Below are 26,320 nucleotides of genomic sequence, written 5' to 3'. Positions count from 1 at the left end.
ATCTACCTGATTCTCGTGTGCACTCAAGTTTGAAAACCACTGGAAACAATAAAACTGATCTATGGTGTTAGAAGTTGGGATAGTGACTGTTTGAGGGTGTGGGGGCAGGGGTGTGCAAGGGTGGCAGAGTGGTAGTTATTAGGTTCCATTCCTTGGCCTGGGTGGGAGTCATGCAAGTGTTTCCAGTTTCAGTGGTGACAATTCGCTGATCTGAAGGCATGCTTGTGATTTCTGCATATTGTTGTGTGTTATGTTTCATTTTAAAACCCCACTAGAAAAGAGCTATGTGATAAAACTGAGGAAATCTTCCCAAAGCAAAGACAAAAAGATGGGAAATGAGTGAGTGGTAAGATGAGGGAAACAGCATTCAGCATCTCAACAACAGACATCCCAGGAAAGGAAAACAGAAAAAGAATGGGAGGAAAACATCCAGGGAATAATTTAAGAAAATTTCCTGGAAATGAAGCCCATGAATTTCCAAATTAATTGAAAGGGCCTATTAAGTGCCTACAATGGATGAAAATACACACACTTAGGCAAAATTTCATCATCGGAAACAAAAAAAGAATCCCACAAGCTTCCAGGAAGAAAACACAGGTCTCATACAAAGGGTCAGACATCAGAGTGGCTTTAGACTTCTCGGTAGTGACACTGAAAACTAGAAGTCATAAGGCAATGCATTTAAAATTAAGAAAAAGTATTTCCGAGCTAGAAGTCTATATTTTTCCAAACTAGGAATCTGTAAGAACAGAATAACAACATTTTCATATATGTAAGATCTCAAAAATGTACAGCCCACTATTTCCTAGGGATGTTACTGGAAAATACATTTCACTAAAATAAGGGAATAAAGAAAAAGGAAGGCATGGGACCCAGGAAAACAGAATATTCAATACAGGAAAGTATAGTAACCACAACCTCTACACAGTGGGATGTCCTGCAGCCAGGGTGTTGGTAAGAGGAGACCCCAGGATGACAGTGGGCCCCAGGCAGCCACCAGTCCAGCCTGAAGCAGGCCCAAGGATCCAAGAGAGACTTCTTTAAGAGGATAGGAATACACTGAATGTCTGGTACAAACTAATGCATTAAGAGGAAATTTTTGACAACCAGCCAAGGGTGCGGGGTTAAATTTGTGATTAACTCAAGGAAACTAAACAAAGAATCTCCAAGGGGGCCACTCTGAAGGGCCACTCTAGCTCCAGAGCTCCATGGCATCAGTCAGGGCTGCGCTCATGCCTACACAGCAGCCTGGCTTCTCTCTCTCCCAAATCCCCACTCTCGTCTTCTTCCCCTCTATACACACGTGTTGATCCTAAGGGTACTCCCTAATAAATAACCTATACACTAAGCTCCATCTCAGAGTTTGCTTTCTGGACACCCCAACCTGCAACACAAGATGACTCCAGAGAAAAGAAAATTTAGGGAGGGAAGGACAGCCCGTCATATATTACTACACCATGCAGCTATCAATAGCATTTACAAAGAACTCAAACTTCCACTCCCCGCAGATGACATGATACTCTATGTAGAAAACTCGAAAGACTCCACCAAAAATTGCTAGAACTGATACAGGAATTCAGCAAAGTCACAGGACATAAAATCAACATACAGAAACTGTGGAATTTCTATAAACTAATAATGAAGCAACAGAAAGAGAAATCAAGGAATCGATCCCATTTACAATTGTACCAAAAACCTAGGAATAAACCTAACCAAAGAGGTAAAAGATCTCTATGCTGAAAACTATAAAACACTTATGAAAGAAATTGAAGAAGACACAAAGAAATGGAAAAATGTCCCATGCTCACGGGTTGGAAGAACAAATATTGATAAAAGGTCTATGCAACTGTGATCAAAATAACACCACCATTCCTCACGGACTAGAAAGAAACATCCCAAAATTTGTATGGAACCCAAATAGCCAAGGTAACACTGAAAGAGAAAACCAAAGCTGGGGGCATCACAATCCCAGACTTCACGCTGTACTGCAAAGCTGTAATCATCCAGACAGCATGGTACTGCACAACAACAGACACATGGATCAATGGAACAGAATAGAGAACCCAGAAATGGACCCTCAACTCTTTGGTCAACTCATCTTCGACAAAGCAGGAAACAATATCCAATGGAAAAAAGACAGACTCTTCAACAAATGGTGTTGGGAAAATTGGACAGCCAGAGGCAGAAGAATGAAACGGGACTGCTTTCTTACACCATACGCAAAAATATTTTCAAAATGGATGAAAGACCTAAATGTGAGACGGTAATGCCTCAAAATCCTAGAGGAGAACACAGGCAGCAACCACTTTGCCCTCGGACGCAGCAACTTCTTACTTGACACGTCTCCAGAGGCAAGGAAACAGAAGCAAAAATGAATTATCCTGGGACTTCATCAAGATAAAAAGCTTCTGCAGAGCAAAGGAAACAACCAACAAAACTTAAAGGCAACCCACGGAATGGAAGAAGATATTTGCAAATGACATAAGATAAAGGGCTACTATTCAAAATCTATAAAGAACTTCTCAAACTCAACACTCAAAAACCAAATAATCCAGTTGTTAAATGGGCAGAAGACATGAACAGACATTCCTCCAAAGAAGACCTATTAAAGGCTAACAGACACACGAAAAAATGCTCAACATCACTCAGCATCAGGGAAATCAAAACCACAATGAGATACCACCTCCCACTGGTCAGAATGGCTAAAAGTAACAACTCAGGAAACAACAGGTGTTGGCGAGGATGCAGAGAAAGGGAAACCCTCTTACACTGTTGCTGGGAATGAAAACTGGTGCAGCCGCTCTGGAAAACGGTATGGAGGTTCCTTAAAAATTTTAAAATAGAGCAATAGCTCTACGACTCAGCAATAGCACTACCGGGTATTTATCCAAAGAATACAAAAATGCTCATTCGAAGGGGCACATGCACCCCAATGTTTATAGCAGCACTATCCACAATAGCCAAATTTTGGAAAGATGTCCATCAACTGATGAATGGATAAAGATGTGTTATATATACACAATGGAGTACCACTCAGCCATCAAAAAGAATGAAATCTTGCCATTTGCAACAATGTGGATGGAACTAGAGTGTATTATGCTAAGTGAAATAAGTCAGTAAGAGAATGATAAATATATGATTTCACTCTTATATGGAATTTAAGAAACAAAACAGATGAACATAGGAAAAGGGAAGGAAGAATAAGATAAAAACAGGGAGGCAAACTGTAAGTGCCTCTTTTAACTATAGAGAACAAACTGACGGTTGCTGGAGGTAGATGGGCGGATAGGCAAATGCGTGATGGGTAGTAAGGAGGGCACCTGTTGTGATGAGCACTGGGTGTTACATGTAAGTGATGAATCATTAAAATCTACTCTTGAAACCAATACTACACTATATGTTAACTCGAATTTAAATTTTAAAAGATAGCATTTATATTACCATAATAACATAAATTCTATATTTTGATCTAACTAAAACTACCATATCATTTTATCAAGAGGATATACGAATGGGGAGATGTGTATGTGTCCTGGGAGTATAGAGGGAAAGAGAAATCCTCAACTTCTGTATCAAGAAATCATAGCAACATATCAAGAAATAGCATCTAAGATGAGGGGGTGCCTGGGTGGCTCAGCCAGTGAAGTGTCAAACTCTTGATCTCAGCTCAGGTCTTGATCTCAGGGTCATGAGTTCAAGCCCACGCCCAGCACGGAGCCCACTTAAAAAGAAAATGCCTAAGATGAAAAATCAACAAGTAGCAATTGTAGGCAGTTATTTAGAGCCATAGGGGTAAATACCAAAATAATTAGCTAAAAAGGAGATGAAAGTGGTTACATTTGCTCCCAGGCAAAGAGGAAGAGTGGGTAAGGGATTGACTGCTGGTTTTCAGAGCAAATTTTACATAATTAGTTGGCTCTTCAAACTATGAGCATGTCTAACTATCATAAAAACACAGCTAAAGGGGCGCCTGGGTGGCACAGCGGTTAAGCGTCTGCCTTCGGCTCAGGGCGTGATCCCGGCGTTGTGGGATCGATCCCCACATCAGGCTCCTCTGCTATGAGCCTGCTTCTTCCTCTCCCACTCCCCCTGCTTGTGTTCCCTCTCTCGCTGGCTGTCTCTATCTCTGTCGAATAAATAAATAAAATCTTAAAAAAAAAAAAACACAGCTAAAATTGTGGAGGAAAAGGAACCCTTGTGTACCATTCTTGGGAATGCAAACTGGTGCAGCCACTGTGGAAAACAGTATGGAGGTTCCTCAAAAAATTAAAAACAGAATTACCACATGATCTATAATTCTACTACTGGGTATTTACCAAAAGGAAATGATAACACTAACCCAAAAGACGTGTGCACCCCTATGATTATTATAACATTTTTTACTATAGCCAAGATATGGAAGTAAACCAAGTGTTCATCCACAGATGAATGGATAAAGAAGCGGTATACATATACAATGGAATAGAACTCAGTCACAAAAAGAATGAAATATTGCCATTTGTAACCACATAGACAGAGCTAGAGGATATAACGTTAAATGAAATAAGTCAGTCAGAGAAAGACAAGTACTGTATGATTTCATTCATTCGTGGAATTTAAGAAACAAAACAAAGAAAAAAGGGGCTAAACAAAAAAAACCCAAACTCTTAAATATAGAGAACGGGTGGATGCCAGAGGTGGGTGGGGGATGGGTGAAATAGGTGAAGGGGATTAAGAGTACATTTATAGTGATGAGCACTGAGTATGTACAGAAATGTTGAATCATTGTATTGTACACCTGAAAATATAAGACTATGTTAATTATGCTTGAATTTTAAAAAATTCTTGAATAAAATAAAACAGATGCAAAAAAAAAAAAATCCCACATGTAGCTAAAGTCAAAATAGTAAGACGTGGCCGTGAGATCAGGTGGGTTAACTATGGATTCTCCAGACGGATATTACACGGCCCTGGAAATGATGCCAAGGTGAGTGTTTACTGGAACGGAAGGACGCTAAATGGTAAAAGCAGACTTCAAGATGACCTGCCATCCTTGTAGCCCTAAGTCTTCTGGCCTCACAGGATCTCCCCTCAACATTTAAATAAAAATGGCTGAAATCTTCACCGTCTATGCTGAGGAAAAGAATACAGCAAATGTACTAATATGTAAACAAGTATTAAAGCAAATTCCAATGCCCTCCCCCAACAGTGGTGCAAATCTCCAGATGCCTAGTTCTCACATTTACTACAATTTCCTCTTCCTGCCACTCTTGTTCCCCTGGCATCCCGTTTTCTGCAGCTGTTCCCTTCTCTATGTCCCTAGTAAACACAAATATGGAACACTGTCCCGTTTCCTTGCTTTCCCCAAAGACTATATTAACATGGGGCACTGCCGAGGGGGCTACAGTTGTACACGGCACAGGAGGCAACTTAAAATCAGAGGAGGATCCCTGTTCCTACATGTCCTGGCTGACCCTGCTTCTGGGGGTCACTGGACATTCTTCTTCCATCCCTGCCTTTCACCGAGTGGGTGGGCCCCTCTCTGGGTCCTCACTTGCTACCAAACTACCAAATCCTTCAAGTCCTTTGTTCTCTTATTGCAGGGTATGAAACCTCCCTCAAAGAACCTGCTTTTCCCAGCAGAAAAATCTTGAACTTTCATATGCAAAAGATGATCAAGAACCCTTTTAAGAGCCATTTTCTGCAAACTGAACAAGCAGCCAGAGCCAATTTTTCTGTTTGTCTTCCCATTACATATGTAATAATGGCCATGTATTGTTCTGTAATTAAATTATCTTCACTAAGAGAGACACCATGGAAGTCAGGAGTTTGGCCCATGAGTAAGTGCGATGTCAAGGGCGGTGACTGCAGCAGCTACCCACGAGCTCCTGCTCCATGCCAGGCTCAGGAGACGCTCCTTAAGGCAGTGTGGGATGTGCAGGCCAAGGCAGGTCCAGAGTTCTACAAAACTGCTGAGCTCAGCGTGGGCAGGTCAGCAGCAGAACTCTACAGAGACATGGGGCCAGTGCAAACAAGCTGAGACCTTGCCCCAGGGGACCAAAATGCCTTCCCCTTTCCTCTCGATTCATCTGCCCAGGCCTGGCTCAGGTGTTGACCCATCATCCCCCGGGAGCCTTCCCTGAAAGTCCGCTCACCAGCTCTGCTACTTATCAGCTGTGTGGCAAGTTAGTTCACCTCCCCCGTGCCCCAGTTTTCTCATCTGTGAAATGGGGATAATAATATTTCTAAGACTCAAACGAATAATATTCATAAAGTAGTTTGAACAGTGTTGGTTTCAACATCAGTACTCCATAATGCTAGTGATCGTCACCGTCATCACCATTATTATGGTCTCTATGTCCATAGACTGTCCTTGACCAAGACATCGTATATGAGGGAGTCTGTCCAGGGGAAGGCCTGGTACGATTTATTTCCGATCTCATCACAGACAGCACAGGGGCCAGCATGGAACTTGTGCTCAATGCCTACTTGATTAAAACTGTGCAGACATGGGGCGCCTGGCTGGTGCAATTGGTTAAGTGTCTGACTTGGTTTTGGCTCAGGTCATGATCTCAGGGTCCTGGGATCGAGCCCCACGTTGGGGTCCACGCTCAGCATGAAGTCTGCTAGAGATTCTCTCTCTCTCCCCCTGCCCCTCCCATTTATGCTCTCTCTAAAATAAAATTTTAAAAAACTTTGCAGAGAAGAAATAGGCCAGCTAAGAAACTACACATTACGTGCCCTAAAACCCAATTTGAGTTAAATTTTATATGTGATGCAAGGTAAGGGGTCCAATGTTATTCCTCTGCATGTTGATACCCAGTTGTCCCAACACCATTTGTTGAAAAGACTACGCTTTCCCCCATTGAATTATCTTAGCACTCTTGTCAAAAATCAGTTGACTGTAAATGTGAGCATTTATTTCTGGACTCAATTCTATTCCACTGATCTGTATGTCTGTTCTTATGTCAATACCACACTGTCTTGATTACTACAGCTTTGTAGTAAGTTTAAAAATTGGGAAATATGAGTTCTCCAACTTCATTCTTTTTCAAGCTCATTTTGGCTATTCTGGATCCCTTGAATTTCCATATCAATTTTAGAATCAGCTTATCAATTTCTGCAAAGTCAAATGGAGTGCTCATAGAAATTGCCGTGAACTATATGTCAATTTAGGGAGTACTGACATCTTACCAATATTAAATATTCTGATCCATGAACATGGATGTCATTCTATTTATTTACGTCTCCAGTAATTTCCTTTGGTGATGTTTGGTAGTTTTCAGAGTATGTGTTTTACACTTCTTTTGTTAAAGATTCCTAACTATTTTATTCTTTTTGATATTACTGTAAATAAAATTGTTTTCTTAACTTAATTATCAGTTTGTTTATTGCTCTTTATGGAAATATGATTTATATTTATATATTGATCCTGTATACTAAAACCTTACTAAGTTCATTTATTAGTTCTAATAGTTCTTGATAGACTCCTTAGGATTTTTTTTTTAAAGATTTATTTATTTATTTGACAGAGAGAGAGACAGCCAGCGAGAGAGGGAACACAAGAAGGGGGAGTGGGAGAGGAGGAAGCAGGCTCCCAGAGGAGGAGGCCGATGTGGGACTCGATCCCAGAACGTCGGGATCACGCCCTGAGCCGAAGGCAGACGCTTAACGACTGCGCCACCCAGGCGCCACCCAGGCGCCCCCCTCCTTAGGATTTTCTAAATACAAGATCATGTCATCTACAGATAGTTTTACTTCTTCCTTTTCAATTTGGATGCATTTTACTTAGTCTTCTTGACTAATTGCTACTGACTTGTTTTTGAAAATCATTTATTCGCTAGGTCCTTCGATCTTCAGTACACACCAGTAACATGAGGCTAATGTGCTCATTTTACATATGAGGAAACTGAGAACAGGAAGTCACCCTACTCGAATTTGTGGGACCCACAGTATTCTAAGACTGAAACCTCGCTGCTTCAGCTTCCCAGATTAAAGCCTGCATTTGGCATTTATTTATTCTAAATAAAGAACTACCCAAGAAAATCACCTTTGTGAAATTAGTAAATTGAAATATGTTGCAAACAAAACCAAGCATTAATTTTAATTAAAATTCTGATGGCTTTTTGCTACACAGTTGTATAAATCCATGTTGTCTCATTAGGCTATAGGGGTATGCTTAGCAAACTGCGCAACAGGTGGGCTAAAATTTCAGCTCTCACCAGAGTTTCCTCCAATCCCCAAAACTGAAATAAAGGGGCAAACTTTTACAAAGTCTTACAAGATCTTGGTTAAAGGTTTCTTTATTAGAAGGCCTGTCCCTAATGTGTTCAATGTTTTGGGCTCTTAGTAGTAACATCAATGAGAACAGCAACATTTTGGAAAGTGCAACATAAAGATTCAAAGAGTTATCTGGCCCACAGCTGCCCCCAGAGGTAGGGAAGGTATTACCTGCCCCCAAAGCCAGAACTTACTAAAGATGGAGCAGGAGATCAGGAACCAAGAGTTGAACCAAAATGAAAGAAAAGTAACACACAGTTCGGTCCAGGGATGCTCTTGGCCCAGGTCTGGGGTCAGCAATCAAGCAATTGAAACCAAGCTCTCAGCAATTAATCCTGCAGTTCCGAGGTTGTTGCAACTGTCCCGCCTGTGCATCTCGAGTTAAAGGTCAGACCCTATAATAAGCCTCTTTCGGAAGCTGACATCACTGCGACCCCAGCCTGAGGGCCCAAGCAGAAATGTTCAGGGCCTGCCTCACCCCGGAGGAAACAGCAGGGTGAGGGAAAGGCAGAAGGAACCTCAAGTTCCAAGGATTCTCGTGTGCTCAGCCAACCCCACCTCCCTTAGAATAAGTATGAGTAAAGGAAGTTCAGACAGCGTGAGGGTGTCCCACAGATGAGTGAGCCAGTAAGCACAGTTATACACACCGTCCTACACATTTTTGGCTATAAGCACAAGTCTGCAAACTGAACTTCAGTGCAGACTATGAGATATCCTTGGAGATATCCTTGACAACTCTTCTTCCTCAGCCCATACCCAATCCATGACCAGGTCCTGTCAAGTATTGCCTCTGAAGCAACTCTAGAACCCCTTCCCTTCAACTCCACCACCCCTGGTCCAAGCTGCTCTCATCTCCTCTTTGGCTACTAGTTGGGATGCTCACATCCCTTCCTCAAAATGAAAATCTGAGTATGTCACCCACCTTCAGGAAACCCTTACATGACTTCTCAGGGCTCTATAGTAAAGATAAAACTCCCTCAGGTGATCTCCATGGCCCTGCACAGCTGGGCTCCAGCTCTCGCTCAGCTTCAGCCCCACCATCCTCTGCTCCAGCTGTGCAAACCAACCTTTGGGTCTGTGTGCTCTCTGCTCCTTCCCCACACAGACTCTTGGCATAATGTTGCTCCCTCTACATAAACACTCTTCCCTTCCTCCTCATTTGCCCAATTTCAACCTTCAACCTCAAGGAAGTCCCCCTGACCTCACTGACTAAGCCAAATCCCCGAGGTTCTCTTGGCATTGGGTGTCTCCACAGAACTTATCACAATTGCGACTTAACATCTGAGTGATTTTTTAAAAATTAGTATCTATCGCTGCATGAGACTGCAAACTCCATAAAACTCCATAAAGGCAAGAACCATATATATTTTTTAAATATTTAAAAATATTTTATTTATTTATTTTGAGAGAGAGGAAGAAAGAGTGTGCACACACGCAAGCGTGAGCCGGGGGGGGGGGCAGCAGGAGAGGGAGAGAGAGAACCCCAAGTAGAGTCCACGCTGCGCACAGAGCCTGACGTGAAGGTCCATCTCATGACTGTGAGGTCATGCCCTGAACCACAATCAAGAGTTTGCCGCCCAACCGAGCCACCCAGGCACTCCTAAATCTTTTTAATATGAAAAATTAGGGACACCTGGGTGGCTCAGTTGGTTAAGCATCTGCCTTTGGCTTAGGTCATGATCCCAGAGTCCTGGGATCGAGCCCCACATCGGGCTCCTTGCTCAGAGGGGAACTTGCTTCTCCCTCTGCCTGCTGCTCCCCCGCTAGTATGCACACTCCCTTTCTCTCTCTGACAAATAAATAATCCTGAAAAGAAAAGAAAAGAAAAGAAAAGAAAAAAAAAGAAAAGAAAAGAAAAGAAGAAGAATTAAGGAGCTTCCACGTACCTCACCCAGCTCCAATAACTGGAATCACAAAGCAGGCCCCTGGAATTCTGGAGCAAAACCATGCCATCTGCTACACAGATTTACATAGCTTTTGAGAAACAGCTCCTGGCCCAGGACTGGGCCCTGGTTTAGATGAAATGCTTGACCATAAGCATTAAGTGACAACACATCAAGAACTTCCCATGATGAACTGGGTTCTGCCAAACCATAAAGTCAGGAGCAGGCACCATTAGTTCACTGTAAAATGGAAGCGGTGACCAAGCTTGGTCTGCTGATGGCTCAGCTTGGTATGTGGATGGAAGACAGAAATGGACAGTGGCTGCATGACAGTCACATTCAGGGACTGCCTTGAAAGACAGCGGGAAGCAAAGGAAAATCTTCCCAACGAGCAGAGCTGCGAATGGTTATGGAAGGGTAGCTACATACAGGACACAACGTTTACGTTCCCGAGCCGCGGCCAGTGGTCTAGCTGGCTCGTCAGGGGACTGGAAGAAAAAGGTCTAGAAGGTTGGAGACAAGGTCTGAGGTATAGGCACGTGGCTGGACATTTGGCAGTAGGCACAAAGTATGAAGATTTGTGTATCACACACTAGCACACACCAGAGAACATCCACCACGGAAAGGAACTGAAAACTAAGTTGATCAAATGACTCAGCCACTTTGTTACCGGCACAATCGGCATATGAATGGAGTTGGTCACAGCAGCAGAGACCGAGGCTACACATAGGCCCACACACCAAAACTAACCTAGCTACTGCTGCCTCTGAACGTCCAATCTGCCAGCAAGACACCAAGGCTCGGCCAGATTCAGCACTATTCCGTGAGAAGCCCAACCAGCCACTCGGTGGCAAATCAGCTCCATCAGGCCCCTCCCATCCCAGCAGTTGGTCCTCACAGGGACAGAGATCTCTTCCGGGAATAGGTTTGTTTTTTCTCCGCACAGAACCCCAGCGAGCACCCATGTCCGGAAGCTCAGAGAGCACCTGATCCTATGGTATGGAACTCCACCCAGCACAGCATCCAACCAGCACGCCCACTTCACAGCGCAGGAGGTTAGGCAGTGGGTCCCTAGCGTTAAGTCATACGTGCGCTACACCGTCCAGGAGCTACCAACCTCAAAGAGCACCGGAATGGCCCACTGAAGGCACAACTGAAGCACTGACTTCAAAAATCTGAAGCAGGAATCTGTAAGACTTGGTTGCCATCTTTTAGGATCTAGTCTTTGCCTTACATCAGAGACTTTTAGGTGGGGCTACGTCCCTAAGGAAGAATACATGGGTCTGGGAACCAAGAGGCAGCAGAAGGAGTGGCCACACTTACCATCACTTCTAAGCACCCGCTGAGGGACACGGGGCCTTGTACACCTGCAACTCGAAGTTCTGCAGAGCTGGAAGTGCTGGTTCCCAGAAGGGTCTCACCCTTGCCAGAGCTCCATTCTGTAGGTCCTAGTGCATTGAACCACAAGCGTCACCTGCTGCCAGCGTGCTTTGGACTTCTTATGTCTGAGGACCAGCGGACAAGAGTCGCCATCTTGGCAGAGATAACTGAGCCTGAACACCAGGACGTGGCAGGAATGCGTAAAACATATGCGGAACCCAGGGCTTCTTAGACAGATAGCTGATTCCAAGCCTGAGACAGAAAATGATGAGCCTGGGACATCTTGAAATTCCACGAAGCAACCACCAGGGTCATGTCGAGCAACTTGGGAGGCACTTTGAAGAGGCTCCCAACTGCCAAGATGGGACAATGAAGATAATAACTGCAACAGAATGAAACTCATCAAACACACGTGAAGTCTGTGAGCTCATAACAATGTTTTTAAACAAATAGCCACCTTCTGAGGATAACCGGGAACCAACCCCGTACAGTATCTTGAAAGTTAATGGAAGGAAGGGATTAAGCACTTACGCTGCCTTTCCTATAAACTCTACTGAGAAATTAAATACATGAAGGGCGGCATCTCCTTATAAAATTATTCCACCTAATAAATGAAACAAAATGATAGATTAGAATACCCCCATGTTGCAACCCCCCAGTGAATTACTTACAGGATGATAGCTGCTAACATCAAAAAAAGTTAACACCAGACATGACGTGCCTCGTGATAAGTGAGTACACCACCCCTAGAGTCCTCTCAAAGAGATCTGTCCGGAGGCCAATCAGGTCCCTGGATCTAGCTGCTGATGTACAGGGAATGCAGAGGATAAAGGAGCACACTGACCTGCACCACCAGCACGAAATTAGCGCAATCAGGGCTGTGGGAAACCACAGATCATAGATCCCAGATTCTTCGAGAGACGAACTGTAAGGAAAAGAAAGGGGTAGAGGGAACCCTTTATATTAAAAGACTTAAAAGATGTGTGAAGTTAAAAGGGAAACCAGTTCGAGTACTATAGTGTATAGGGATGTACACTGGGTGATGAAACAACAAAGAAACTCAAGGAGGTGGTTAGTATAAAGGTCACGAAGTGGGAAGGAAGGAGGCGGCTGAGACTGGGACTAGGAACAAAGAGGACTCTGGGAAGGCTGATAAAGCTCTGTTGTAGACCTGGTGGCAGTTACAAGGGTGCTCACTCTAATAATTCACCGAGTTCAGTTGCATGCTTATTTATCAGTCCCTGAAATCTCAGAGTCTGAGAAGCACTGAATTAGGGCAGGTGCAAAAGCCAAAGCAGGCAGCACTTGACCTGAATGCACTCCATCTACCTAGGGCTACTGGAGAGGAGTTGACTCAAGTGTCCTTGAAAAACTGAGCTACTAAACACGCCTGTTCTCTTAAATCACACGTCATTCCAAAAAGGATTCGCAGATTATAAGACAAAACACAGTAGAAAGTGAGGTGCTCACCGCAGACTCAGCTGTGAGAAGGAGCACAGAGATAGGTGGTCCTGGGAGAGCCTGGGTTTTCAAAACATGACCGACACTCACCTGTGCAGCTTCTGCTGGAAAGGGTGTTGCTCCTGCAGTCTGGGCGGACTGAGGCCGCCAGCACCCTCCGTGAAAGCACGGAAGCACATAACTGAGTGCCAGATGCTGTCTGCCCACCACACAGACCCACAACGACTGGACAGTTGTACAGGTTAGACCCCTCACCACATACAGGAAGGGTCATGTAACTCTAACTGGTATGAGCACTGCCTCCAGTAATCAGCATCTAAAAACTGGAAGAAGATAAAGGAGAAGCGCGCCTAGGTTACCTAAAAGAGACTCCTCCCCTTCTTCCCTGAGACACAAGGCCCCGCCATGGGGTGAGTCGGTTGTGTGTTGTGACTTTTCAGGCCCCACACTGCACTTGAGACACACAGATGCCACGCCTCAGCCCCGCAGCTGTGCTCTGACCACAGGCTTCCATGCCTCGCGTCACAGGAGGGCCCAAAGCCGCAGGAATAGTTCACAAGGTGGACATGTGTACTAGGAATGCCACATACAGGTGACGTGGCTCTGGGTTTTGTGCCAGCAGCATGTGGTCTTTCCTTCAGTCCACATCTGAGCACCGGCAAAGTTCAAGCCTTTTCCTTGTCTCCTACTTTATGGATGTGGAGCCCACAAATCTGTTCTCCCCATCTCAGACTTGACTCTAGCGCTAGACTTCCCCGAGCGTTCAGTCTGGCTGGCTCCTTCACAGCAGCACGCCTTTGCTCACGCTGTTTTCTCTGCAGGGAACATGCACTCCCTCTGACAATCCCCGACCCTAAGCACAGCTCGTTAGGGTCAATACCTTCCCTGGTGTCCTACACCCCCCACAGCTGCACTTGCCTTCGAGTTCCTTGAGGACTGGGGGTCTGGGTTTCAGTCAGGAACCAGGGCTTGCTACAATAGGGCAGTAACAACCACCAAGATTCATCCAGCACTTGCTACACACCTGACTCTGTTCCAGGCACACGTGTAGTCAACCAGTAGTCACAACAAGCCTTCGATGCGGGCACTACTACCATTCCCACTTCACAGACGGTGAGTAAAAGAAGCTTCAGGAATTAAGTAGCTTGCTCTGGGTCACATCAGCAGTGCAAGGATTTAACTGAAGGACATTCGGCTCCATAGTCTGTCATCCTAACCACTGTCAATGAATCCATTTATTCCATAGATACCTACTGGGTAGCTACCATGTGCCAGTTGCTACTTTGTGAACGGACTGTGTCCTTCCTTCACACATCTAACATTTGGAGTTAGCAAACAGCTAGTAGAGTGGTTGTAGGGTTAGGAAGGAAAATAAAGTACAATAAGGGGATAAGAGAGACTGACGGAACTTGGTATTTTAGAGTGGTCAGGATGGGTCTGAGGACATCTGAGCAGAGACCTGAGTCAAGCAAAGTAGTAGTTGTCAGTGGAAAAGCCACACTCTTGGAGTGAGACAGTTCTCCATGCAAACTACTTATCGAATGTGTGGCCTTGGGAAAGTGACCAAATTTCTCTGACACTCAGTTTCCTTACCTATAAACCAGTGATCATCTCCACCTGCCTTGGGGAGGTGCGAGGAAAAGGGAGAAGTATGTGTAAAGCACCTGGCTTGAGGTCATCTCTGGCCTAGGCCCACTATAGACATACATGCAGTGAGTTCTGTGCTGCCTTCTTGCCCAGCCAGAAATCTCCCCTCTTGCTACCTACCTCCCCAACTTCCAAAAAACTGTGGACTCCCGTAACCCACTCACACCCCCTGCTGGCAGGATATTGCACTGCGGCTGTCCTCAAAGCCTCCAGGCCCTTTCCTCACCTCTTCAAGAAGCTTACCTGGGCACTCACAGCCAGCCAGGGATGGAGATGAATGAGAGAACCTCCAGGAGCTCAGAGCCTACGGAATGGGCCCAACATGAAAGCAGCAACAACCCAGAGAGGAGGTACCAGCATCTAAGCAACTGATGACAGAATGATTAACTGTGCCCACGGAGGATTAGGGAAGGCTTCATAGTGGGTGACTCCTAAAGTATCTTCAACAATGACCAGGAGGGAGGCACCAGGGGAGGCATTCCATCCAGGCAGAGAGAGCATACAGGCAAAACCAGGGAAGCATAAAAGAGAACATTAATTGGTTTGAGGCCCTTTACCTGACCAAGCCACACTTCTGGAACTTTCTGCAAAAGCAGCTTGGTTAAAGAATAAAACTGAAGGGGGGCGCCTGGGTGGCACAGCGGTTAAGCGTCTGCCTTCGGAATGCCGGGATCACGCCCCACATCAGGCTCCTCCGCTATGAGCCTGCTTCTTCCTCTCCCACTCCCCCTGCTTGTGTTTCCTCTCCCGCTGGCTGTCTCTATCTCTGTCAAATAAATAAATAAAATCTTTAAAAAAAAAAAAAAAAAGAATAAAACTGAAGGAAGCTGGTTCCCAGGACCCTCATAAAGCTCTACTATCTACCATCCTGGGAAAAACAAATGTTTCTCTACAGAAAAAGCTTTCTTTTTCCTGAGGGCAGACAGGTTCTCATGTACCCTATGGTCCCACACCTGGTCTTCCTTACCCTTCAAGAAATAGCCCATCTTGCCTCGGTCAACTGACAACCTTTGCAACCTTGACCAGATCTCTTCCCCTCTGTGCCTCAGCCTCCTCTTCTGTGGAGTGGGAAAATAACCCTTATCTGCATCCCTCTCAAACAGCCATTTGACTTAAGAACTATGAAAGCTCCTGGTGCTACAGCAGGAAGGACCCACGAGACGCCAGGCCCTGAGGGGGCACCCTAGGCAGCTGAGGGAGGAGTCAAGGCAATGCTACACCCTCTCACACTCGTCCTCCCACATGGACCAAACCATAGCCCCCGCCACCCACTGCTCACAAACCCCCATAAAAGTCAGGGATCCATGCAGTTTTGTTTCAGGTGTTTTATTAAGTGGGCCATACTGTAGCTGGTTTCTAGGTTGCAAAACAACATAAATTTAACAATAATAACATAGCCAGTTAGACTGTGACAAGCTTTTTCCTTCCTTAAAAAAAAGAAAAAAGAAAAGAAAAAGATTTAAAACACACAACGGAGGGTTAAATAAATAAGAGGAAAAAAAAGAAAAAGAAAACCTGTTAAAACATGCTTCTGTTTACTTCTGTGCAGCTGTGTGCCAAGAGGAAACGTGATCTTCTGCACGATGGTGCGTCCCGGCATGTCTCCGTTCCAAATAATACTGACAGAAAAAGAAAAGATGTGGGACTGACTCATCAGTGCTTGCAGAGGCACTACGAAAAATCCCTTTGACTGGAGCTTGGGGCTTCCTGCTCAGCACACCTGTGTGTGGCCCATGAAAGCCAAATATCCATAACAATGTTAATATAGAAAACATTAGTTTAAAAACAACGTGGAATGGCCTCATGACCAGGCGCGGGTGAGGAAGGAGAACTGCCCCGCCCGCGCGCCGCAGGCTCAGTCCGGGGAGGCCGCAGGCTCCCAGCACGCGGCCGTGGCGAGGGAGGGCACCAGCTTCAAAATAAGCGGCGCCAACCTCGTCTCCCTCTCCCTATCACTCTTTCACATGAAAGTGTGTAAAAAGCAAATCAGCAAATAAACTCTAAAATAGATTATTTATTCCAAAAATCCTCTACTTTTCTTTTTACAGTGAGTGTACATCTCCTCTCTGTCTCCTGCACGACTTGCTTAAATCCCCCTGGGAAAAGGGTCAGAGCCGCAGGGTGAGTCTCTCTCGGTCCTGCTGCTAGCTGGTGCTGGGAGGTCAGATGTCGATGCCCTTGACAAGGGACGTCTCCAGCGTGATGTTGAACTCCTGCAGAGTCTGCAGCACGCGGATCAAGGAATTGACAAGTGTGTGGTCTTTGATCAGCGCTACATCCTCATACATGTGTGCGGTGATGGGGCAGTCAGCCAGCAGCGCAATCCAATGGTGCAGGAGGTGATCTCTGGCAGGGAAGGGTCAGTCCGGACGGATCAGAAGGGAAGGGGAAGGGAGACAGTTAGTACAAGGCCAAGGGGAAACCTGCTCCATCACTGCTTGAACAAAGTCTGAGGCTGGAGAAGTGGATAGCTTCCCCAGCCCCCTCTCTCTCCCCTAATAGTGCTAGGCTAAGAGGCCTTACATGGCTTTAAAAGGCTCCTACTAGGGACTACTCAGCTCCAGGGACACCAACCCAACCTGACCCAGACGACCCAGTTACCTGCCACCAGGTCCACAACTCCTCCCCTGCCCACCCCACCTCCCTAGACCAGCCCACCACCAACCAGACATTAGGTCCAGTCAGCACCACCTCTTCCATCTCAACAGCCAGAGCATCACTCCTCCACGGAGCTATCACCGCCAGGAATAATCCTAAGAGCTCACATCCACATAGCACTTGGCATGTGCCAGACACTGTTTTAAGAGATTTAACCTTCATAACAACCCTATGATATGAGGTAGGTGCTATCAGTGCTATTAGTAGCTCTACTTTATAGATAAAGAAATTGAGGTAGACAGAGATTAAGTAGTTTGTCCAAGTTCATATGGCTAGTAAGTGGCTGAGAATACGAACCTAGTCAAGCTGGTTCCAGAGTCTGTTTTTAACTATTATGCCAACTTCCTCCGTTCCTTGGCCCAAATGAACTACTGCCTTAAGTTTTTTGGCCTTCACGCTCTCACCTGACCCATGGGAATAGCCCCTAACAGTCCTGCCCACTGATATATACCATCCATGGTATCAAATTCATATCATTTCAGCCCCCTGATTAAACAACTCTGGAAGGATTCTCTGCCCCAGCTCCCCGAGGCCCCTACCCTTCTTCAACTGTTTCCTACAACTGCCCTTCCCATATTAACTTGTTATTTCCTAACCGCACAACCTTTGCTTCCTTTAGGACCTCTCTGCTAGTTCCGTCTGCTTCAAACTCTCTCCCCACTTCTACCCTCCCCTTAAGGCTCACCTCAAGTACCACCTCCTCCCTTTCTGATCTTTTCTCTACAGCTTCAGCATAACTTATGAATACATGCTTCCTTTTGGGCTCTCACAACCTTCTGCCTTATACCGTATTTAATTAGGACAAGTAAACTTTCAAATGGTAGGGACCATGTTTTATTCAGCTCATCCCCCTGCCTTCCATAACGCCAGGCTCATTCAAATGTTTGTGGAAGGCATGACTAGATAGACTCTGCTTCAAATTTCACCAGTGGGCTGGTTTTATTCCCTCCCATCAAAATGGGCCTCCACCCAGTTACACACATGCTCATCCCCACCCCTCCATATCCCCACACATACGCTTCGTACATGGAAATTACGGACCTCCAAGGCGTCACCTCCCCAGGGGCATCTGGTCATTAGCCACTCCCACCCCCTGCACCACACTAGGCCCCCAGCACCACCTCCAAGGCTGGGTGCTGTGCGCTCGGCCATCAGGTTGCAGTACCTGGCTCCCAAGCACACCAGCATCTGAAACTTGCCGTCCTTGCCTATGTTCCGGGGAGTATTATTGATTGCAGTGACAAATCGGCAGAAGTTCCGGGCCCTTGTATGCCAGTTTTCCTCGGGGACAAGTTCGTTCTGCTCCAAAGTCTCATAATAGGTTTGTGCTTTTTCTGTGAAGAGTAGAAAAGCTTGCCAGTGACAAAGGCTCTCAAAACCAACCTATGCCTAACTGTCCTACAGGCCACTAGCCATGGCTCTCTCCATGTTGATGCAGATAACTTAATGTAACATGAATGTTCTGACATCACTGATCACATTTCAAAATATAAGGTCCTTATTCTTATGTTTTACATTTCTTTATGTGGTCCTTGATATAAAGAGGGTCCTTTCCGTAGTCTGAAGATTAAAAAAAGAAGAAGAAAGAAAAACACTCTTGAGGTAAAAGGTTCTTGCGTGAAAATTCTCTAAATGAGTACATCACAGGGGTGGGGCTCCTAATACTATCAACTGGCCTTTTGGATCTACAAGGAAAAAGCGTGAGGACTTGTTTCTAAGCCTTTAAGAAAAGCCAGAGCAAAGAGAAACAGATCGCATTTGAGAGTCACCTGGTTTGGCTTCTGCACCTCAGACCCCAGTGGTCAGCACCCACATTGTGTCGGTGAGTCCCCATGTCTCTGTATGGTTTTCCCACCCTCACACCCTGGCTCAACTCACCCAGGAAATCCCAAATGAAGACATTCTTGAAGAGCCGGGGGGATTTAAATCCATGCTGGAAAGCCTGTTCCAGGGCCGAGACTAGGCCACATTCTCCACAGAGCAACAGCGTCAGACTGCCTCGCTACGTAAAGAAATAAGAAATGCCAGGCTTGCCTCAGCCAAGCTGCCTTCCACTACTGCTTCCCCCAACCCATAGTCCACAGCTGGGAGGGCAGCAAAAGCCTGGCTGGGACCCTGTCCATCTCCCCTAGTGCCCGGCACGGTGAGGGGCACAGAGCAGCTGCCAGGGCACAGCTGCTGAACAGACGATGGATCTGGGTCCCCACAAGAGGGACAAAGCCAGAGTGACCATTGTTCAGGGAGACCCAGGAAAATCCAGAAGAGGAAAGGAATATACACTGTTCCTTAGGGGCCCAGGGACTCTGCTGGGTCATTAGTGTGAAAGGAAACCAGGGTAACCCAAGGCAGAGGCCCCTAAGGAAGGAATCTGCTCAGTGCCAAACGGAGGCACACACTCTATAGACTCCAGGTTGTTCGCACTACATGGGCCTGAAAACAGATTATTCTCTCTCATTCAATATAAAGCCCTGGGTTGGAGGGAAGGAAGGCTCACCTCTTTCTCGGGCTTATGGAAGTGCTTCACGATGCCATTGACTGCCTCCCCGATGGACTCCTGGATCTGCCCGGTGTTCAGCTCTGATAAAAGTCAAGTAGACATCCCTAACCAATCTCAGAGGCTAACAATGCTTAGCAACTGAACTCAAGACTGAGAACATAGGAAGGGCTCCTGGGAGAGGCAGGATGGCCTGGACCCTAGAAGAGCAGCTCTTGCCCATCCAACCTTGCTGAGCTTGCCCTTCCTAAAATCTTGGGGAAAAAGCACAAGCTAATACCTCAGAGTTCCATCTCTAAGAGAGGCTGGTTAAGTTTATTTTCCATTTTACCCTGGAACTTCTGGCAACTAAAAATGGGCCAAGACTTGGCTGTGAGGCCCAGGAACAAGGAAGGACAAGGCCAGAAGGTAGACCCCTCTCCTCTCTAGAATCATATATAAATAGTACAAAAGACCTAGGCCAGGCTGCATGACCTCTCCCCTCTCCTTCCAGGCCTCTAAGGAGTGTGACACCCCCCTTCAACCCCGACACACACACACACACACACACACACACTGATTCATGAGAGGAGGGTGACAAATACCTGAGGCTGCTTTGTTGGCAGAAGGGGTTCCTGAGGCAGCTGCAAAGGCTGGGTCTGGACTCCCACATCAGGGTTCCCAGACATCTGCCCACATTCCCCACCTGGGTGGCATCAGGGCCCAGTCCCTCCTCCCACTTACTGGGCTTGTTGTTGGGTGAGATGGTAACGAGCCTCCGGATGACGCTGGGGGACTGCTGCAGGGGCGGGGTCCGGCACGGCCTCTCGTCCACCTCAGGCTGGCAGGTGAGCAACTCGCCAACCAGGATCCGCTCCAGGCTCCCGTCATCTATGCCCTTCCCCAACCACCGACCACATGGGAACCTAAAGGTCAAGCAATGGCCTGTCAGAGCTGCTGGCTTCTCCAGTGTCCTTCCCCTTGCTGCTCAGCAGAAGCCATCAAAAAGCCAATCCCTGGAGATAGGCTCTGAAACCCGGCTGGGGATCCCTCAAGGCCCTGCTCGTCCATCCCACCGTGCATCATCAGGGAAGCCACCCGAATGAATGACAGGTGGCTTGGAACCTGTGTACAGCAACGTCATATGTCTTAGCTTGGAAAACCCTCCTTCTATTTCTTTTCAGGTGCGTGAGGCGAGCCAAATAGGAAGTACCTTAGTCTACCACGACCTAAAGGGTCTCCTTGAGAACTCCACATATCCAGGCATCAAACCCAGCCCCTGGTCTACCTTGCCCCACTACCTTAGGGCATAACTGAGGGAACACTTACTTGTAGGTATGTCCTGTGATCTCATTCCTGACCATCACATACTCCACCAGCCATTTGGCATACAGCCCAGAGTTATCATGGCCTATCTGCACCGTAGTGAGCTTTCCCAAGTTCTGGCACTGTGAAAGAAGAGCCAAATAAAGAAGGCAGGTAGGTCCAGAAAACAAGAGAACACAGAGGCACTACTCAGAGGCACAGATCTGACTGGCTGCCTGCAACCTGACCCCTTAGTATCTATAGGGAAGAGCTCATGGTTCTACCTACCACCAAGACTGGTGGTACGCACTCTCATGACGGGGAAATGATTGAGAAAGAAGATGCTACTATATGAAGGAAGAATAGGGCCTATAAGCAGAAGGGTCTGGAAGTGGGACGGGAGTCTCAGAGTCAGAGGTTTCTGTGAACACTTGGACTTGGCAACTGAAAGAATTCTTGGGGATTTCTCAACATGCCATGGGCAGGGCGTTATGCAAGTCCAGATAGATAAGTGCCTTCAAGCCAGAGACTGCTTAGACAGGGCAGGCTCCCCCATTCTTGGGTCAACCCTTGGCTCCGGCCTCTGAGCATCTCAGGACACATCAACTGCGCTAATACTACAAGAGCAAGACCACCATAAAACCCTGCAGAAAGCTCCCATAAGCGGCTGTTGCAAACTCAGACCCCCAAAGAGCCTGGGGTTGTGATCCCTGGATAACACATACCTCGAAGGTCATCTCTAACACGTTCCTGGGAATCTGCAGGATCTGTGTCTCACCCAGTTCTCCCGAAATGCAGATCCATGGGTTGGCGGTGAACATGGAGCCCCCCAGCTTCTTGCTCGGTACAATCAGGATATGGTACGGGATCACTGTGTGGGGGAAGCCACAAAGGCATTGAGGGGGATCAGGAATCCCTCCCATATCTGAAAGGGCCCTGACCTGCCTGCCCAGGAGTGCTGGCATGATTGCAGTCCCGCTGTACCGGCCCCAGCAGGACCCAGTCTCTCGCTGGCTTAGAATATTAGCCAATCCTACCCTCAGTCTCACTCCTCTCAGGGTTACCACCCAACCATCAAAGATCCAAGCCCATCTGCAGGCTCGGAGGCTAAGTAAATTTGTTCCTTAAATAATACCACCAACTCCACGTTGTACTGAATTGCTTTTCAGAGCACTTTTCAATCTATCGTCTTGTGAACTCTAATAACAATCTCCAGAGAGGTCCTACAATGCCTTTTCTGAGGCATTGAGAGGGAAATAATTTCCCCCGGGTCCCCTAAGTTCCAGTCCAGTACTGCTCCTCCTGCAGCCTACAACACTCATCTCTGAGAGGGAAGATGGGTGTCACATAGAAACAAGAGTCCATGCTGCTGAGGCTGCTGAGTCACCGGCCAAACAACCAGCCATGGGGCAGATTCAGAGACTAACCCCTAAGGAAAAGAGCATCCTGGTACCAAAGGAAGATGAGGCTCCAAAAGCCTTCTTTAGACCATACTGAATCCTCCTTCCTGACTCTGCAAACAGGGAGACAGGCCCACAGCAGGGGTCAACTCTGCTCACAGAAACCTAATGAGTTAGGGCAGAGCAGAGCCTGGACCCAAATCTCCCACCGCAACCTCGAGTTCTGTTACTTCAGCAAGAGTTGTTTTTCCCTGTGCGCTGGTCTGAAACCTTCTAGGATACGGAATCACTCTCTAAGCCCAAAACAAAAGGGAGATTTCTTTACAGGTGTGCAAAGAGGGCAGTGAACTTCACCACGCCACCCAACTCCACTCCACCTTCATCGCCTTAGGCTCCCAGAGCAGTGCCTAGGACAACAGTGACAACATCATGGCCAAAAAGACTGAGCTCCCCAGTTCAGAACAAGAATAAGAAGCTTCTGAGAAAAAAACAACCTCCACGGAGGGCAAATGCACCTCTCTCCTACAGAAGCAAAAGGCAAACTCAAAGTACACGCGACCGTCTTCTTCTAAAAAAGGGACAGTGAGCTAGCCTTAGGCAGGCCCAGGAAGACTGGCATTGAGAAGGCTTGTGGGGAGCACAGGGCTACTCACGGATAGTTGTGAAGACATTGGTGAAGCAAAAGTAATCGACGGCATTGAAAGAGAGGAGGTGATAGAGGAACTGCTCCTTCTCGTCGTCACAGCGCAGGAAGGCATAGCGCTTGTACAACTTTCTGTCGGAGAGGAGGCAATACATCAGTCCCCCAGCCAAAAGGAGGGGGAAGAGGCTAGAATTACTCAGTGCTGGAAGGAGACAGCTAAGGAAAGAATAAGATATCAAGCTTCAAGTTCTTTGGAGCCACCTAAAAAAGGAACAAAGCCAGGTAGAGGCCTAGAGGGAAAGTGACTGAAACTATAGCAGGAACAGCAAAACCAAACTCTGTGTCCAAGGATTGATGTCACTACAATGCAGTGTCAGAAGTCATGGGGTCTCCTTTCCTGAACTGAGGGCTGGAACTGTCACCCCTCAGGGATGGCACAGGCCCTCTCAGGCTTCTAGCTAGGGGCATCACCCAGTGTGTGGTGTGGGAGTAACGATGGCAGGAGGTCTGTGATCACCAATCATTAACAGGGCTAGCCTCAGACCCTCAGCAGACCTAAGACCCATGAGTCAAAACACCACTCTGAATGTGAATATAAGCCCAGGACAGCCTGAGGCAATAGAGGGTATGATCCAGGTCACAGGCAAGGAAAGCTGCATACATCATGTCCTTCCCCTTTTTTCAAACTTTCTTCCGTCCCCAGCCCCACCCCCACTTACTCATCAAAGGCCAACTCCTTTGTCTGACGTTGTAGACCCCCTGCAACAGCAATGATACCTTCCCCAAATAGAGGGAACATGAAGAGCCAAGTGCACAGGCCTTCAGCACAGAGAAACAAAAGAAGGCACTGTCCTGGTTGCCAAGACTGCAAGCACTGTGGCCAAAGAGGTATGGATTCAGTAAATCTGTGAAGTTTTACCTATAAGGTACACCCAAGAGAGTAATTCACCAACCAGTGCCTACTATGTGCAAGTGCTGGCGAGGGAACACCTATCCTCAAAGACAATGCAAGCGAACAAATCAGGGAGGGCCATGGTACGAGACTGCCCATAATGAGCTGCTGAACGAAAGGCTCTCTGTGGGAATTAAAGAGCCATGAGCTTCGATGGTCCTAGATGAGGAGAGGCATAAAGGACAGCATGAGTTTAGAGAGATGTTGCAGAAGAAAGAGGACAGGGTATGGAAACCAGTTTGGCTGGAGTTGGGGCTCAGGGAGATGATCAGTTAGCAATGAGGCTGAAAGGCTGGGCTATAGTCAAGTGAATGAAGGCCCTAAATAGGCTGAAGAGTTTGCAACTTGCCCTACAAGTAATGGGTTTCGGCAATTTACCCTAGAAGTAAAGGGAAAGCCACAGCGGGTTCCAGAAAGTGTAAATTTAGTGCATCGGAGAAGTGAAGCTAAGGCAGCAGCACTAGTAAGACGACAGGCGGAGGCGGAGGACAAAACATTGCGAGAAAGGCAGTTACGGTCAATCAATTCTGTGAAGCTTGCTTTCGCTCTCTCTGAGCTAGAGGTTAAGATATCTGAATGGAAATAAATGCAGGACTGAAGCGCAGAAGAAAAGCCAAAGCTACAGCTTCAGATGTGGAAGTCACTCGACGGGTAACAGAAGTCATGAGAATGGGTGAGATCACTAAGTGAGAGAAAGCGTGCATGCAGAGAACTTAGGACTGTGGAAGCCAACGCCCTGGAAAGGGTAGGGGGACAGAGAGAGCAGGATGGTGTAAGCCTATGGCAGCCATGCCAAGTGAGTTTCAAGGTAGAGGGGCTACTGCACAGTATTAGTCACTGCAGGGAGCTCAAGGAGAAACAGTGTGAGCTCACTATTTAGAAGCTAACTTTTCCCCCTAGACCCTACAGCCCCCCTTACCCTGCCTTGACCTGACCCCCTCTCCAAGCTACAAACAGTTTTGGAGGCTACCTGGAAATACCAGAGACTCAGGAACATTCTATCAAGGTATACTCTCCAAGGCGGCCCACCACCTCCTGGCTGTGCAGCTATGCACACATTTCATGTGCCCACTGAACAACTGCTAGGTGCTAGGCAACACGCGCATTCATGCCCTCGATGAAAGCAAACTGTAATAAGCAGCAAGCAACGAGGTGATGATAATACAGCCCATCAGTGGTGAGAAGGTTTGAATAAATACTGTGACAAATGCTATGGGTGCTCAGGGGAAGAGTGAACCAAGTCTCTGAGGTGTCTAGACAAACTCTGGCAAAGAAAACTTCTGACCAGGCCCTGAAAGGACTACAGACATCCTGAGAAGGGTGAGTGGTATGATGTGGCTGGAGCGTTAGGCAGACTGAAGAGAAAGATGAGAGAGAGGAGAATGAAGGAATAAGTAGGTTTGATGAAGGGCCCCTTTTTTCTCCTTTACACCCCATCCAAAATGCAATCTGTGGCAGCAAAACTCATTTTCCACTCACTGGACTAGCACTGGGGCCAGAACATAAGGTGGAAAGTTTCTAGTACTGAGTAAATTCTGAGCTTATCTCCTTTAAATGGGGCTACAGTTTAAAGAAACCAAAATGAGCCTCCTGACCAAGGTCTGTGTCCCGTTTGCTGCTGCCTGGGCCTTTAGGCGCATTCACACCCTAGACCTATCCACTGTTCCGGGCTTCACAAAGTTCTTGTGCTTGACCACCTTTCAGATGCCTCCCTGTCCTCCTGCTGGCGACACCCACACTGGCCAGCAGGAAACACTCCTGCCCTATCCTGCTACAATGGCAAATTTTTTTTCCTCAGCCACACACAACTGTCCCCTAGAATCTTGTGTGCGAACACCTCCCTTCCCAACTCCAAGCTTACATGTTCACTTGTTCTTTTAGTTGTTCTCCCAATCTCCAAATTTTATCCCTAAGCCCTTCTGTCCCTATAGGAAATAAAATTTAAGTGCTTTAAGAATTGCTGTTTCACGACCTCTCAAAATGAGCTAACTTATCAAAGTTTTAAACCCAGTTCTTGCTGTGGTTTACATACACAGTAAACAATCTAAATCATTATATTTTTACTTTGAATAAAAACAGATTCTGCAGGTTTAATCAACTGGCTACACAAAATTTCCCCAAGGCCCACTCCTCTGTTTTATCATCCTTGGGAAAGTCAAATAATAAAGGACGCCATGAAAAGATGCCTAAGGAAATGCTAGACAAAATGCCCAACAGGCCTGCCGATGAAGAAAGAGCCACACATAGACAGGAGAAGTA

At 46.7% G+C, this 26,320-nt stretch overlaps 1 protein-coding gene across 1 annotated transcript in view; it reads right to left on the bottom strand.

The window, feature by feature from the left end:
- Window positions 1–15,940: 15,940 nt before the first annotated feature.
- DENND5A (DENN domain containing 5A) overlaps window positions 15,941–26,320 on the bottom strand; it is a 101,113-nt gene continuing 90,733 nt past the window's right edge. The window contains exons 16-23 of the mRNA XM_045803870.2: window positions 23,120–23,241; window positions 21,792–21,937; window positions 21,091–21,209; window positions 20,506–20,687; window positions 19,783–19,865; window positions 19,167–19,290; window positions 18,454–18,622; window positions 15,941–16,976 (exon numbers count right to left, since the gene is read on the bottom strand). Coding sequence (XP_045659826.1) covers window positions 16,793–16,976; window positions 18,454–18,622; window positions 19,167–19,290; window positions 19,783–19,865; window positions 20,506–20,687; window positions 21,091–21,209; window positions 21,792–21,937; window positions 23,120–23,241 — 1,129 coding nt within the window. The 3' untranslated portion in view covers window positions 15,941–16,792. The remainder of the gene's footprint in view (window positions 16,977–18,453; window positions 18,623–19,166; window positions 19,291–19,782; window positions 19,866–20,505; window positions 20,688–21,090; window positions 21,210–21,791; window positions 21,938–23,119; window positions 23,242–26,320) is intronic.

This window comes from Ursus americanus, chromosome 16, assembly GCF_024610735.1.
Source record: "Ursus americanus isolate L20-20 chromosome 16, mUrsAme1.1.p, whole genome shotgun sequence".
NCBI lineage: Eukaryota > Metazoa > Chordata > Mammalia > Carnivora > Ursidae > Ursus > Ursus americanus.
Note: the sequence above shows the minus strand (reverse complement) of the source record. Positions and strands in the feature narration are given on the sequence as shown.